Below are 17,553 nucleotides of genomic sequence, written 5' to 3'. Positions count from 1 at the left end.
CTACGCCTCAATCACACAACTTCAAAAGTTTCCAAGAATGCACTGTCAGAAACAGGAGAATCAGTGAATTCCTCAGTTTCCGTTAGATATTTCTTTTTTTTTTTTTAAATATATTTTATTGATTTTTTACAGAGAGGAAGGGAGAGAGATAGAGAGTTAGAAACATCGATGAGAGAGAAACATCTATCAGCTGCCTCCTGCACATCTCCTACTGGGGATATGCCCGCAACCCAGGTCCATGCCCTTGACCGGAATAGAACCTGGGACCTTTCAGTCCGCAGGCCGACGCTCTATCCACTGAGCCAAACCGGTTTTGGCTCTTTTTTTTTTTTTTTTAAATATAGTTTTATTAATTTCAGAGAGGAAAACACAGGGAGAGACAGAAACATCAATGATGAGAGAAAATCATGGATAAGCTGCCTCCTACTCACCCCATACTGGGGATGGAGCCCGCAACCCGGGCATGTGCCCTGATCGGGAATCAAACCCTGACCTCCTGGTTCATAGGTTGACGCTCAGCCCCACTGAGGTACTCCGGCCAGTCATGATGTACCTTTTAAATCAATACTAGTAGTAAAGTTCCAAGTAGATATGAGAGAGATAGAGAGAGAGAGAGAGAGAGAGAGAGAGACAGAGAGAGACAGAGAGAGAGAAACAGAAATGATAAAGATCTTATAACATAGAAACCCACACGTGAAACCTCTATGTTCATGTTGACCAATGTCATCCCAATACACTTAATAAAACATTTAAAAAATAAAAAATACATATAGAAATAAACCTCAATAAATAAGAAGAAATGACCAATATCAGGAAAAAGCATACATAGGGATCTACAAATGTTAAAAAGATAATAAGAAAATCTTACTAAGAAATTGGTGCCAATACATTTAACAACTTGGAAAAAACCACAGCAAATCCTTGAAAGCCAAACATTACCCAATCTATAACAATTCGCATGATTCTTTAAGTAAGTTATCCTTAATGAACACATCTACTAAACAAAACTAACCAAAACTCCTCAAATAATCCCATCGCCCTGGGTAACTGTAAGTACTAGGTTCTCCGCATAGAGAGGCTCACTCCCTGGAGAACTCAGCGTTGCTGTTGAATAGAACGCCTGAATAGCGCCCCCTCTAGTAAACAAACTAAGTTTGTGAATTAAAAACTTGCAGCAGAGAATACTGCAGGGTGAGAGGACTTGACTGGTATATTCTGGAAAACATTTAAGGGAGCACAATACCAATCCAACACAGACTTTCAGAAAATTGAAAAGGAGGGAACCCTTTCCAGTTCATGATATGAAGTCAGCATTACCTTACTCTCACACCAAAGAAACACATTTCCAAAAACAGAACCACAGACCCAATGCTCCTCATAAATACAGTCATACCCAAAATCTTAAAATAACAGCAACTCAAATTCAGGGAAATATCAATATGATACATTATGACTGAGTGTGGCTTGTGCAAGGCATGTAATATTGAGTAAATATTCAAAATTTAATCTCTATATTAACAATGAATGAAGAAGAAACATATAAACTTCTCAAAAGAAGCAAGTGGTAGGCCATAACTGCTTGAATCATTAGTACTTTGAGTAGTTTGCCATGCACTCTTATTTTTGTAAATGTGTTCAACCTTTGAAGATAGATTTAGAGACATCATTATGATAAAATGAGATGGCTTCATGGTTACAATACTTGAAAATAATTTAATACTTAGAGAACATCAAAAGAAATGTATTGACATTCTTCATGATAATAATTTTAAGGATAATGAACACATCGTCCAGGAATTCACAGCATTCTTTCATGGACTGTGATAACTGATACGCATTTATTGTTTTTTCGTTCAGGTGACACGGAGGCACAGACACGGATAAATGGTGAACATTCCTTTGTGTGGTTATTATTAGTACTAGAGGCCTGGTGCATGAAATTCATGCACTGGGGTGGGGTGGGGGCATGGTCCCTCAGCCCAGCCTGCACCCTTTCCAAACTGGGACCCCTCAAGGGATGTTCAACTGCCCCCATGGATCGGGCCTAAACGGGCAGTTGGACATCCCTCTCACAATCCAGGACTGCTGGCTCCCAGCCACTCATCTGCCTGCCTGCCTGATTGCCCCTAACTGCTTCTTCCTGCCAGCCTGATCACCCCCTAACCACTCCCCTGTCAGCCTGATCGATGCCTAACTGCTCCCCTGCCAGCCCAATTGTCCCCAACTGCCCTCCCCTGCAGGTCATCTTGTGGCTACATGGGGGCGGCCATCTTGTGTGTTGGAGTGATGGGCAATTTGCATATTACCTCTTTATTATATCGGATAACTGGTATAATTAGTATAATTACTTAGTATAATTTACTTATTCATATAACTCATTTATGTATTCAATTCTTAGGTTTCTCTGACATGAGGTTCATGCTAAATATATGTGATCTTTGAAATAGTGTTTTTATTATTTATTATTATTTTTTAAATATATTTTTATTGAATTCAGAGAGGAAGGGAGAGGGAGAGAGAGAGAGAAACATCAATGATGAGGGAGAATCACAGATCGGCTGACTTCTGCACGCCCCACACTGGGGATCGAGTCCACAACCCAGGCATGTGCCCTTGACTGGAATCAAACCTGGGACCCTTCAGTCCACAGCATGAAGCTCCATCCACTGAGCCAAACCAGCCAGGACTGAAATATTGTTTTTAGTAGAAACAACAAGGAATTAGAAATAACAGGCATAGCGTGTGGTAGGAAAGGCTGCACACACTGTGTTTACTCTCATCCTAATGCGTATGATATTTAGTAGGAGATTCATTACAACACGGGCCACACACATGATATTGCTACATCTCCCACAGAGTGGCTTCGATATTGCTAGTCGTACCTTAGCTCTCAGCTGTATCTCTGGATGATCTCAGTGTTGTGTGGCATTAGCAAATTTTATTCAATGTGACCCTCAATGGATATCCCTATGTCTTTGAGTTGTCGACGATCATTAAGAAAAAGTAGAGATGTTTAACAATCCATAATTGCTCTTGTTGTTATTTAGTGTTTATATACAGATTCAAAGGAATACCACTTTATATATCTAAGGACTGTGGGCATGAATTTTTTTTTTTGAAAGAAGCTTAGTTGGGACAATTGCCAAATATGCAGTCTCAAACAAAACTGAAGAATGAAAATTATGTGGCTTGTGGAAGACACTGAGCCACACCAGCTGGGAGATTGAAATTTCTTAGTGAAGCAACACATTACACTTTCCCCTCATGAGACCTCACACCTAAAAACATGAACTATTTATAGATTTTCCTAAATGTGGATACACATAAACTTAATAAAAAAAATAAGTAAACCATGTTTTAGCCATAATATTGTATGCTTCCCAACCGAGGGTAAAATGTCCCAGTATCTTATTCTGTCAAATCATGGACTATTGGTAGTGAATGCCCCACTAATTGACAGCGAGAAATTTAGGACATGGAATCCCAGTGGCAGCCACGTGCGATCATAGCTGCATCTGCCTTAGTCTACATGTCGCAGGCGATGTCACAGGTGGTTGTTCCAGGTTCACCTCTTGTTGTTAACTTTCCATGTTTGCTCCTTAAATGACTTCAGCACAACCAGTGATGTGTCCATCTATACTAACAATAGAGGAATATGCATATTGTCCGGGATGCCCTCACAGTAACAGTAACAACCGAGCAGGCTGCACGGGGCGACAAGGCCCGTAGGGGGGTGAGTGAGAAATGACTGAACAGCAGGCTGCGTGGTACAAACAGGCCGGCGGGCAGAGCAGTTGGTGGCGACCAGGATAGCAGGGGAGGGGGGCAGTTGGGGGTTACCAGGCCAGCAGGCAGAGGTGGTTAGGAGTGATCAGGCTGGTAGGGGGTGAGGGGTAATTAGGGGTGATTAGGAGCCAGCAGTCCCAGATTGTGAGAGGAATGTCCAACTGCTAGGACTGGGCCTAAACTGGCAGTTGGACATCCCCCAAGGAGTCCCTGATTGGAGAGGGTGCAGGCTGGGCTGAGGAGACCCCCATCCATGCACAATTTCGTGCACTGGGCCTCTAGTTTAATAGAAATAAGTAACTTACTCCAAGGAGAACTCTCTGACACATGTGCAACCTCCAGGGCGGCCCGACTTCTGCTTGCTGGAGGCGGAGGTGGGGCCCTGCCTCGCCCTCTTGAAGCACTATTTCTACAACCACCGCTCCGGGCGCTGCGAGCTGTTCGGGTACGGAGGCTGCCAGGGGAACCAAAACAACTTCGAGACCGAGGCAGAATGCCAGCGCTCCTGTGGGGACCCGGGTGCGTCTGCGCTCCTCTCCCTTCCCTGTGTTTCCTGGCGTTTCAAACATAAGGCGTCCTGAGGACAGGTGTGCCTGGCCTGTGTGTTCCCAGACCAGTGGGATGCATTCGTTTCCACTGAATCTGTCAGAAACTAGTCAGGGTGTGAAAGAAATGTGTTAAAGCACAGATACGCAACAAACCTGACTTCAGGGCCATGGCTTCCTAGATGGACATTCCATTTTTCATTCTCCGTTATTTCGTTTTCTTTCCTGAGAAAACCGTTGTCTCTAAGGGGCGAGAGCGGGGCTCTGAACTCCTGACCTTCACGGCCATTTCAGGACAGAGAACCTTCCACCTTGAAAATCGATCGTTTGATGTGCCCATGACATGCAGTAACGGAGGGACTAACATTAACCCTCATACCTCTGTTTTGCTAAGAACCACAAAATTGCTCCTGGAGATATTATCTCAGTTCATATAAGTAGCATAGACAGGTTTAAAGCCCCACTGTGCGCTGATTTCACAGAGCCTGTGAACAAGCTTTCTGGAAGTTGACTTTTCTCAACATGCCTGCTGGCGTGGCTTTCCTGTGGTCATGAGCTGTGCCCGTGTCTCGCATGTTAACTGGCTGCACTCTCCCCGCAGATGACAGCGCCCAGCCCACTGCCTCCTCCACTCCTGGGACTGCCAAGAGGAATGCCAGAGCCCGGGGTAAGAACGTTATTTTTTTGAAATTGCTGCCAGAAAAATAACATGTTCACAACAGAAGTGGGATGGACATTAGAACTGTGCTTTTAAACAATTATACCAGCTTTTCAGACTTTCGATTCTGTCAGCACTTTTCCCGTTGTCCCGGAAAAGGGCGTGGTGAGCTTGATCACATCTCTGTCAGTCATCTCTGTCCCTCGCCCAGTGGCACCCCCTGCCTCTCGCCCCACTTTGCTGTTTGTTCAGATGCCAGCCCCTGCGTGTGGGTCTCAACACGCGTGTCACCCGAACCGGAACATTCACGGGGACGAAAGGAGATGCTTCAAGATGTGACCTATCTATTTTAAATATGTATGTGCTGACAGGAAAGGGGCTTTGCAATTGGATGTGTAAATTAGTTTTATCCTAACAATCTTTCAACATGCTGGGACACGATATACAAAAAAACACACACAAAAACCAGCAATAGATCTCACACAGGCTCAGAAATCCAGGTGGCACAGGCACCAGATGGAAAGATAGGGATGGGTGGGTGGGTAGTCACAGAGATCACAGAGGACTCGGAGAGAATATGAAATAAAATATAATATAATGAAATATAACAGAATGAATATAATATAAGTAATATAATAATATAGTATAATTATATAATCTTTGTTAATGTGTTAGCATATTAATATAATATATACAGGGTGGGTAAAATAGATTAATAATAATAAATAGTACAATAATACACAAATAAAACACAAGAATAAACTATGTTTCTCATGCTCACAGCTGTAACCCTTTGCCCCCCATAGACAGTGAGCTGCCGCCACATTAGCCACCAGAACAGTTGCTCCCTCTGCAAAGCCCACTCAGCCCCCCCCCCACTGTCCCCAGAGGCAGCCCGTGTTTCACAGCGTGTCTCAGACCCAGAAGCGTGGAAACTCCCCGCAGAGCCCACCCCGCCGCCCGCATGGCCGCCGAGTCTCACACTGAGCTCTGAGCACCTGGCTCCCAAATAGACACAACAAGACAGAAATTATACCAGGATGCGTCCGGCCCTCCTTCCTGGGAGAGCGGGTGAGAAACAGAGGGAGCCTTCCTCGCCAGGTTCGCCATCCACGCAGCCCCCCGCCCCTGGCTCCAGGCCCCTGGCTCCGCCGATCCCTGTCCTCCCTGCCGGTCTGCTCTGTAACAGGTGGCTGGTTAGCCCCGGTCACAAGAGTTCTCCAGGGAAGTGTTTCTAAAACTTAAACAGAGCAACCCCATGGCTGTCGGACGCTCTTCTTCAGAGTAAGATGGCAGAAATAACTTCTAGTTTGCAGAACAGGGTTTATATCTGCAAGGAAGTGAGTGTAACTCAGCAGCTCTGAGCTGCAGGACAGACATTATTAGTCACATGGACTTAGACTCTATCAAGACAGAAGACGGACACGGGAACAAAGAACAGATGGACAGCTGAAAACATCAGCTCCGGTTTCTACGGAACCTTAGCGATCATGACAGTGCCATGCAACGGTGCAGTCACTCCAATGAACAGCGTCTATTAGACTTAATACAGAACAATCAATAACTAACTACTGGAGAGATATCCTAGTAATAAAAGCCTAGGTGGCATCACGCCCTCCCACGACACCCTCATGTGATGTCGTCACAAGATGGCCACCCTCATGTCCTCACAAGATGGCCGCCCTCATGTCGACAAAAATTGCTGGCAGGGGAGGGCAGTTGTAGGCAATCAGGTCAGCAGGGGAGGGTAGTTGGGGGAGAACAGGCCATCAGGGTAGGGCAGCTGGGTGATCAGGCCAGCAATGTAGGGCAGTTGGGCAATCAGGCCAGCAGAGGAGCGGTTAGGGGGTGATCAGGCTGGCAGGTAGAAGTGGTTAGGGGCGATCAGGCAGGCAGGCAGGTGAGCAGTTAGGAGCCAGTAGTCCCAGATTGTGAGAGGAATGTCCAACTGCTAGGATTGGGCCTAAACTGGCAGTTGGACATCCCCCAAGGAGTCCCTGATTGGAGAGGGTGCAGGCGGGGCTGAGGGGACCCCCATCCATGCACAATTTCAAGCAATGGGCCTCTAGTTTAATAGAAATAAGTAACTTACTCCAAGGAGAACTCTCTGACACATGTGCATCCCCCAGGGCGGCCTGACTTCTGCTTGCTCGAGGCGAAGGTGGGGCGCTGCCGTGCCCACTTCATTCGCTACTTCTACAACCACAGCTCCGGGCTCTGTGAGGAGTTCGTGTACGGAGGCTGCGAGGGGAACCCAAACAACTTCGAGACCAAGGCAGAATGCCAGCGCTCCTGTGGGGACCCGGGTGCGTCTGCGCTCCTCTCCCTTCACTGTGTTTCCTGGCGTTTCAAACATAAGGCGTCCTGAGGACAGGTGTGCCTGGCCTGTGTGTTCCCAGACCAGTGGGATGCATTCGTTTCCACTGAATCTGTCAGAAACTAGTCAGGGTGTGAAAGAAATGTGTTAAAGCACAGATACGCAACAAACCTGACTTCAGGGCCATGGCTTCCTAGATGGACATTCCATTTTTCATTCTCCGTTATTTCGTTTTCTTTCCTGAGAAAACCGTTGTCTCTAAGGGGCGAGAGCGGGGCTGTGAACTCCTGACCTTCACGGCCATTTCAGGACAGAGAACCTTCCACCTTGAAAATCGATCGTTTGATGTGCCCATGACACTCAGCAACGGAGGGACAAACATTAACCCTCATACCTCTGTTTTGCTAAGAACCACAAAATTGCTCCTGGAGATATTATCTCAGTTCATATAAGTAGCATAGACAGGTTTAAAGCCCCACTGTGCGCTGATTTCACAGAGCCTGTGAACAAGCTTTCTGGAAGTTGACTTTTCTCAACACGCCTACTGGCGTGGCCTTCCTGTGGCCATGAGCTGTGCCCGTGTCTCGCGTGTTAACTGGCTGCACTCTCCCCGCAGATGACAGCGCCCAGGCCACTGCCCCCTCCACACCCGGGACTGCCAAGAGGAATGCTGGAGTCCAGGGTAAGAACGTTATTTTTTTGAAATTATGCCAGAAAAATAACATGTTCACAACAGAAGTGGGATGGACATTAGAACTGTGCTTTTAAACAATTGTACCAGCTTTTCAGACTTTCAATTCTGTCAGCACTTTTCCTGTTGTCCGGAAGAGGGCGCGGTGAGCTTGATCATGTCTCTGTCAGTCATCTCTGTCCCTCGCCCAGTGGCACCCCCTTCCTCTCGCCCCGCCTTGCTGTTTGTTCAGACGCCAGCCCCTGCGTGTGGGCCTCAACACGCATGTCATCCAAACTGGAACATTCACGGGGACAAAAGGAGATGCTTCAAGATGTGACTTATCTATTTTAAATATGTATGTGCTGACAGGAAAGGGGCTTTGCAATTGGACATATAAATTAGTTTTATCCTAACAATCTTTCAACACGATATACAAAAAAACACACAAAAAACCAGCAATAGATCTCACGCAGGCTCAGAAATCCAGGTGGCACAGGCACCAGATGGAAAGATAGGGATGGGTGGGTGGGTAGACACAGAGATCACACAGGACTCAGAGAGAATATGAAATAAAATCTACACTAATAAAAGAGAAAAATGGTAATTGGCATACGACGATACCCTTTTCATTGGTTAATCAGGGCTATATGCAAATTAACTGCCAACTATGATTGGCAGTTAACTGCCAACTAAGATTGGCAGTTAACTGCCAACTAAGATTGGCAGTTAACTGCCAACTAAGATTGGCAGTTAACTGCCAACAAGATGGCGGTTAATTTGCATATGTAGGCACAATGCAGAGAGGCGAAAGGGAAAGCAGGAAGAAGTCCCTTGCCACTGACAGTGATCGGAAACCCAGGGGGGAGCTAAGAGCTGGGGGGCAGGGCAAAGGCAGCCCTGGGGCCGCCTTTGCCCTGCCCCCCAGCCATGATCGGAGAATCAGGCACTTTTTCTGCCCTGGCCAGTGATAGCAGGAAGTAGGGGTGGAGCCTGTGATGGAAGCTGGACACGGTCGAAGCTGGCAGTCCCGGGAGCTAGGGGCCCCTTGCCTGGGCCTAAAGTGGAGCCCACGATCGCGGGGCCACTGCAGCTGCGGGTCCCTGCTGCCCGAGCCGGACGCCTCAGCCAGAGGCGTTAGGCCTGGGCAGGGGCAGAGCCTGCAACCACGGGGAGCTGGGGGTCCCCTGCCCAGGCCTGACACCTCTGCCAGAGGCCTCAGGCCTGGTCAAGGGGCCGATCCGGTGATTGGTGATCGGAGGGTGATGAGGGTCAACTCCTCTGGCCGAGGCATCAGGCCTGGGCGGGGGGCTGAGCCGGGGATTGGGGGGATATGATGGTCCCCTTGCCCAGGCCTGAAGCCTGGGTCAGAGGCATCAGGCTTGGGTGGGGGGTGGAGCAAGCGATCAGAGGGAGATGGGGGTCCCCTGCTCAGGCATGATTCCTGGGCCAGAGGCCTCAGGCCTGGGCAGGGGCCAGAGCCAGTGATCGGGGGGAGATGGGGGTCCCCTGTCCAAGCCTGACACCTCTGGCGGAGGCGTCAGGCCTGGGCAAGGGGCCGATCAGGTGATCAGAGGGTGATGGGGGTCTACGCCTCTGGCTGAGGCATCAGGCCTGGGCAAGGGGCAGAGCCAGCAATCGGAGGGTGATGGGGGTCAACGCCTGAGGGCTCCCAGTATGTGAGAGGGGGCAGGCTGGGCTGAGGGACACTCCCCCCAACACACACCCAGTGCACGAATTTCGTGCACCAGGCCCCTAGTATAATATAATGAAATATAACAGAATAAATATAATACAAGTAATATAATAATATAATTAGTATAATTATATAATCACTTTGTTAATGTGTTAGCATATTAATATAATATATACAGGGTGAGTAAAATAGATTAACAATAATAAAAAATACAATAATACACAAATAAAACACAAGAATAAACTATGTTTCCCATGCTCACAGCTGTAACCCTTTGCCCCCCATAGACAGTGAGCTGCGGCCACATTAGCCACCAGAACGGTTGCTCCCTCTGCAAAGCCCACTCAGCACCCCACTGTCCCCCAGAGGCAGCCAGTGTTTCACAGCGTGTCTCAGACCCAGAAGCGTGGACACTCCCCACAGAGCCCACCTCGCCGCCCGCATGGCCACGGAGCCTCACGCTGAGCTCTGAGCAGCTGGCTCCCAAATAGACACAAGACAGAAATTATACCAGGATGCGTCTGGCCCTCCTTCCTGGGAGAGCGGGCGAGACACAGAGGGAGCCTTCCTCGCCAGGTGCGCCATCCAAGCAGCCCCCTGCCCCTGGCTCCAGGCCCCTGGCTCCGCCGATCCCTGTCCTCCCGGCCGGTCTTCTCTGTAACAGGTGGCTGGTTAGCCCGGTCACAAGATGGGTGTTTAGAAACACCCCAGGGAAGTGTTTCTAAAACTTAAACAACACGCAGGTCCCTTTACAAGAGAAAAATCACAGGCTTCCCATTCGTAGACCAAGATGTTTTGAATGACACGCATTTTACATGAACAAGGAAGAGAGTAGGAATGCTCTCTCATGCCTGTGACTATCACACAACTGCACACCAACGCGTATCCAACAATGAACAAAATACAAACTAAACACTAATGGGTTAACAAGACTCATGGGATGCACATGTTCTTTGCTAAAATAAACTCCCTATTGTCCTACAGGTTTGGCTCATGGATAGAGCATCAGCCTTCAGACTGAAGGGTCCCAGGTTCGATTCTGGTCAAGGGCACATGCCAGGGTTGCGGACTCGATCCCCAGTAGGGGGCGTGAAGGAGGCAGCCGATCAATGATTCTCTCTCATCATTGATGTCTCTCTTTCTCTCTCTCCCCCTCTTCCTTCCTCTCTGAAATCAATAAAAATATATTTAAAATAAAATAAAATAAACTCCCTATTGAAATATGAATTTGGGATTGATTATATGGGACAAGTGAGGAATGGAGGCGGAAGAGGTTAGGAAAGCCTGGCTACATGGCGCTGTGTGAATATAAATGCCTGACCTTTTCCTTCTTGAATACCGGACAATCCTGCAGGAGTGAATGTGGGGAGGATTGCTATAAAACGGTGCTGATAGAAAAACCCCATCCTGTCTTTTCTAGGGACAGTATAAAGGACTAGAGGCCCGGTGCACAAAAATTTGTGCACTGGAGGAGGGGTGTCCCTCAGCCCGGCCTGTGCCCTCTCACAGTCTGGGACCCCTCAGGAGATAACGACCTGCTGGCTTAGGCCCACTCCCGGGTGGCAGAAGGCAGGCCCAATCCCTAGGTGCCTGTCCCGCAGCCCCTGGTCGGGCTCAGAGCAGGGCCGATTGGGGAGTTGGGGCACTGCCCCCTGTCACGCACAGAGCAGGGCAGATTGGGGAGTTGGAGCACCACCCCCTGTCACCCACAGAGCAGGGCCAATCAGGGGCTTGGGGAGCTCCCCCCGACATGAACAGAGCAGGGCCGATGGGGAGGTTGTGGCACTGCCCCCGGTCACACACACAGAGCAGAGCGGATCAGGGGATTGGGGTGCCGTCCCCTGTCACACACAGAGCAGGGCAGATCGGGAGGTTGCGATGCCGCCCCTGTCACATGCAGAGCAGGGCTGATCAGGGGTTTGGGGTGCAGCCCCCTGTCATGCACAGAGCAGGGTGGATCGGGGGTTTTGACGCCGCCCCCTGTCACACATAGAGCAGGGCAGATCGGGAGGTTGCGATGCCGCCCCTGTCACATGCAGAGCAGGGCTGATCAGGGGTTTGGGGTGCAGCCCCCTGTCATGCACAGAGCAGGGTGGATCGGGGGTTTTGACGCCGCCCCCTGTCACACATAGAGCAGGCGGATCGGGAGGTTGTGATGCTGCTCCCTGTCACACACAGAGCAGGACCGATGGGGAGGTGTGGCGTTGCCCCTGTCAGGCACAGAGCAGGGCGGATCAGGGGTTTGGGGAGACTTCCCCTGTCACACTCAGGGCAGGGCTGATGGGGAGGTTGTAGCGCCGCCCCCTGTCAGGCACAGAGCAGGGCTGATCGGGAAGGGGGGGGGGTTGCCCCCGTCACACTGATCCAGGGCCCTATGGCCTCGCTGCTGGGCTGGCTTCAGGGCTGTTTGGCTTTGCTCCACCACTTGGAGTCTGCGTATGCAAATTAACTGCCATCTTTGTTGTCAGTTAATTTGCATATCACCCTGATTAGCCGATGGGAAGCGTAGTGGAGGTATGGTCAATTATCCTTTTTGTCTTTTCTTAGATAGGATTATAATGCACAAAATAAGTGCAGCAGGAGGTACCTAGCTTTCCCTCATATCTTAGTGCCTTAAATGCCTCTGCCTGGCCAGGGCCCAAGGCCAGGAAGTCTGGCCTGTGATTCTCAGTCAGCCCCCCGCCAGCCTGATGCCCCAGTGCCCCTCGACTCCCAGGGTCTGAGTCTCCAAACACCGTTTGACTCCGCACTGTCCCCCGACTTGTCGCCAGCCCCTCGTCTGATGGTCCGTTTTGATTCGCTGTCTCTCTCACTCAAACTTGATGCGTTCCAGCTCCCTGCGCCTGACTGAGGGCAGTAGCACCTGAGCCATTCTGAACCTCAGCTCCAAGGTGGGGAGGTTTGGGGATCTAACAGGAAGGGGAATTGTGACACCTTTACTTGGTAATTACTAAACAATCTTCACTCAGTTATTTTCATTTTCTAGTTTTCTGATGACACATCTGAGTGGTTACGAGTGTTGGGTTGAGATGGGCAGAAACATGTGGGTTGAAAAGCTAGTTCTGCTATTTGGCAACTCTCTCTGTGGCCTCAAAAAAAATCACACGACTCAGCCTCCACTTCCTCATTTGTTATATGTGGGGAGTAATCTCTCTTAAAAGCTTTGTAAGGCTGTGATGGCATTTATAACATTTTTAACCCACTGTTTACACACAATAGGAGCTCAAAAGTCTCAATATTTGAGGCTTTCTTTTTTAAAAAAAATATATCTTTTCTTGATTTCAGAAAGGAAGGGAGAGGGAGAGAGAGAGATAGAAACATCAATCATGAGAGAGAATCATTGATTGGCTGCCTCCTGCATGCCCCCTACTGGAGATTGAGCCTCCAACCCAGGCCGGTGCCCTTGACTGGAATTGAACCTGGGACCCTTCAGTCCTCAGGCCAATGCTCTATCCACTGAGCCAAACCAGTTAGGGTTTGAGGTTTTCTATGATAATGATTACCCAGTGCCAATGAAGGCTTATAGCAGTAAATAAGTAATAATAAGCTATTATTTATATACATTTTATTAGTGATAATTTTTAATACGACTAAAGCCCATGACCTTGATCTAAAGTATCTTCATTTAATTACTTAGTATTATTGTCTCAAATAACATAAAGCACTTATAAAATTATAGCATAACTAGACGTCCAATGCATGGAATTTGTGCAAGAGTAGGCCTTCCTTCCCTTGGCTATTGCATCGGCTCCCCTCTGGCCGCCTGCAGGCACCCGGTACTGGGCTTCCCTCACAGCCCCAGTTCGTCCAGTCTAATTAGCATATTATGCTTTTATTATTATAGATTATAAATGTTTTGTGTCTTTGAAACATTTCTAATTAGAGGACTCGCAAACCTGCGTTTCCGACTTTGCCTTATAACCTGAGATAGAGAATTTATGCTTCGTCATTTCAGTTCAGTTCAACCAGCGCCGTGTGCCTCCTCCAGGCGCGGAGTGGTCCCGAGGCTGGTGTGGGGGGACAATGAGGATGAGTAAGGCGGGCTGTGATCCTGGCAGGCCTGGGAGGGAGACGATGCTCAGAGGACCGACCTCACAGCTGGACAAACGGGTGGGAAGGCAGAACCACAGGCCTGGCCTCCCCCGAAGCCAACATTGCATGCTTCTGTCTTTTCTAAACGGGTTTCTCCCCCATCGCACCCTAGGGCACCTGCCTGGTGTTGCTGATCGTGGCAAAGTGCACCGTCCCATCTTCCCTCGGGGGCGGGTGAGGACGGCCACGCACAGGAAAGCCGTGATGAATGCTCACGTTTTATGTCTCTGCTCTGCAGGCGCCCGGCACCGGCCAAGTGCCCCCAACAACCGGGCACGCCTGACCTGCGTACTCTCCTCCCCCCATGGCCCCCTCTAGCTCTTCCGCTTCTTAAAATCTCCTTCTTCCTGAAAAGCAGATCCAGGAACTAAAAAGCACCACTTTCCATCTTTTACTACACTCTTACAAGGTTTTCAATTTTGCAGACATGGCATGAAGGGAAGTTTTGTAAATGCATGAGAAGACATAATTATCTTAAAACTAGAGGCCCGATGCACGAAATTCACGCAAGGGGCTCAGCCCGCCACCCAGGCGGCCGCCTCCTCTGCCCCGCCCCACAGCCCCGGCCTCATCGGGAAAGTCGTCTGGAAGGATGTCCGGTCTAATTAGCATATTACGCTTTCATTCTTGTAGATAAGTTGTACGCACACGTCTCACACTGCGGGCTTTGCCAGGGCTGCTCTCTTGGTGGCTTAGTTTGGAAGATCCCCAGTGGAGGTAACTGTGAGCTCCAACCACTGGTCAGGCCACATCTAGAAAGTGGTTTTCAGCCTTGTTCATAGCAAGCCCATACCTGCGGCACACCAAAAACTACATTTTCTGCCAATCTGACAGAAAATAGGTATAATTTTGATTTGATTTACAAAAAAAATGATAATAGTAATCACCTACCCTTTTTGCTCCAAAGTGACTTTTTTAAAAATCGGGTGCCTGTACTTTTTTATAAGGATATCTGGTACCAAGAATTAACCAATCAGACACAACCTTATCAGGTGATGTGACCAATGAGATGCAATCCTATTATATGACCTGTATATTTATGGTTCAAGACAGGGCACTCACAACGGACGGCTATTGTCGTTGGCTGTTGTCATTTTTTTATCTGACCAGCTGTGATAAAAGAGGCCAGAGCCCCTCACTACATAGCCAGGTGTCGCCTGTTTTATAAACTCTTGCAACACAGGGTTGAAAACCACTGATCCGGACAAAGAAATTCAACCCGATAAATACCTACCCTTTCCTTCTTCTTCTTTTTCAATACGTAGAGGCTTTCCTGTCTAGACAAGGTTCCTTACAGTCTGTCCCCTGTGACCTTTCAGTTTCCAACACCCTGGTCGCCCACCTTCTGCATTTCACACTCAGCAAAACCGTCCAGAAAACAGAACGCTCCACGGTGCACACCTCCCGCCCACCCGCCCTCCACACCGGGTGTCGGCTCCCACCCAGTGTGGGCTGCTCCTTCCTCTCTCCCTGCTGCACAGACACGCTGCATGGAAACAGCCAACTCCGTCCTCACAGACACCACCCCCCCACCAGTCTGCAGCCCTTATGCTCCCAGGAAGGATGCGGCATCACTCTGAACACCTTTCTTAGGTGAAAGCATTTCTAACGTATGATGTAATAGTTTCATGATATAATTTGAGCATTATAAGGGCATAGGACCTGAAATAAATAGAAAAGTAAAAAAAGAAAACCATCCCTGGCTGGTTTAGCTCAGTGGGTAGAGCGTCAGCCTGCGAACTGAAGGGTCTGCGGTTCGATTCCAGTCAAGGGCTTATGCCCAGGTTGCAGGATCAATCCCCAGGAGGCAGCCAATCACTGATTCTCTCTCATTATTGATGTTTCTATCTCTCTCCCCTTCTCTCTTCCTCTCTGAAATTAATAAAAATATATTTTTAAAAACACAGTCATGTGAACGTCTCTGACGAAGTGTCATGTCATGACATAGCCTGTTCTCTTCATGTTCTCAGACTTCAACTACCCCTCCTGGTGTCTGACCGGGGCGGACAGAGGCCAGTGTACGGCCAACGTGACCAGGTTCTACTACGACTCCGACGCCGCGACCTGCCGCACATTCAGCTACGGCGGATGCGGGGGCAATGAGAACAACTTCGTCTCTGAGCGAGCCTGTCTCAAGGCCTGTACGAAAGGTAGACACCCTTCCCCTCGTCCCCGAGGGCTTAGAACGACTGTATGGACATATGAATGGCTCTTAACCTGTGGAAATATCATGAAATCAGTCTGCTTATGGTGAGAAACAAAGTATTACAATTTAGCTAATACATGTCCCCTCGGCAAGGACATTGAGATAATATTGCCGGATCTGCCAGCTGCAACTCCTCTTAATGTATCTTTATAGAAAAACGATTAATTTCTTAAAGTCATTTTATTCTCTTAATATTTACATACTAAAATTTCACTTTAAAGGATTATGCCAAATATATTTATGCCTCCTTACAATGCACCAAATTAAACATTGCTTTTCTGAATAGAAAAATTATGCATGTTTATAGAATAGCATTAATCCTATATAATAAAAGGGGAATATGCAAATTGACTGAATGGTGGAAGGACTGGTCACTATGATGTGCACTGACCACCAGGGGGCAGGCGCTCAATGCAGGAGCTGCCCCCTGGTGGTCAGTGCATCCCACAGGGGAGCACTGCTGAGCCAGAAGCCGGGCTGACAGGCGGCGAGCGCAGCGGCGGTGACAGGAGCCTCTCCCGCCTCTGTGGCACCCTAAGGATGTCCGACTGCCGGCTTAGGTCCGCTCCCCACGGGCTCCCGAGACTGCAAAAGGGCACAGGCCAGGCTGAGGGACCTCACCCCCCCCCCCCCGAGTGCATGAATGTCGTGCACTGAGCCTCTAGTATGTAAATAAAAGCATCCATATTCCACCAACCATACACAGCCATGTGTTCACATTTTTAATAAAATGATCATGTAGTCCTATCTGAAAATAAGTAATAAAAATCAACAACGTGGTTATCCATTTGGCTAACTCTTATAGATGCAAAGTGACATCCTTAGAACTAGGTTGTTCTATACAAAGATATATACAAATTAAAGACTCAAACTTTTCCTTTTAGTTTTAAACATTCAAAGATCATTTGGGGAGGAGAGAGAAACCAAAGAATTTACATACTTATGAGCATAGTACCTGGTGACAAACAACAGTGCGGGGAAGACCTGGGGGGGGGGGGCGGGCAGAGGGGGAAAGTGGGAGCCATCTGTAATGCGGTCAATAATAAAATAAAAAATTAAAATAAAATAAAGTAATTTGAGGACATTTTAGATAAAGTGACACAATAAGCCATTTCATCATGCATGCATTTCTTTCTTTTCCTTTTGTAGCTTTCACCAAAAGAACACCTGAAGGAAGATTAATGGAAACAAAAAGAATAAAAAATTCAGTGGAAATAGGATACGAAATCTACTGAAATAGTTTAGATGGAGCGTTTCACTGTGATTCCCATCGCCTTCCCCCTCAATTGTATTGTGAATCGATAACTGCTCTAAAAAAAAAGTAATAAAGTTTGATAGGAGGCAGCCGATCAATGATTTTCTTGTCATTGATGTTTCTATCTCTCTCTCCCTCTCCCTTTCTCTTTCTTTCCAAAATCAATAAAAATAAAGACTTAATTTAAAACAAAAACACCCCCCGCCCCCACAGCATTCCGCAGGCTGGGGATGCAGAGAAACGGCGTAAAGGACAGGGAGAGTGTGGGGGACGAAGTCGCACTCAGAGAAGGAGAAGTGCAGATGGACTTGTGCATATTCACGGCCAG

General features: G+C 48.2%; 1 protein-coding gene across 1 annotated transcript; it reads left to right on the top strand.

Moving 5' to 3' along the window:
* The first annotated feature begins 6,479 nt into the window (after positions 1 to 6,479).
* Positions 6,480 to 17,233, top strand: LOC132238785 (tissue factor pathway inhibitor-like). The gene is made up of 5 exons (XM_059704843.1): positions 6,480 to 6,498; positions 7,119 to 7,295; positions 7,923 to 7,988; positions 15,735 to 15,914; positions 17,120 to 17,233. Exons 1-5 carry the CDS (start codon positions 6,480 to 6,482, stop codon positions 17,203 to 17,205), a joined length of 528 nt encoding a protein of 175 aa, XP_059560826.1. The 3' UTR covers positions 17,206 to 17,233.
* The last annotated feature ends 320 nt before the right edge of the window (positions 17,234 to 17,553 follow it).

This window comes from Myotis daubentonii, chromosome 7, assembly GCF_963259705.1.
Source record: "Myotis daubentonii chromosome 7, mMyoDau2.1, whole genome shotgun sequence".
Classification (NCBI taxonomy): Eukaryota; Metazoa; Chordata; class Mammalia; order Chiroptera; family Vespertilionidae; genus Myotis; species Myotis daubentonii.
The sequence above is the reverse complement of the archived record's forward strand: the minus strand, read 5'-3'. Positions and strand labels throughout refer to the sequence as shown.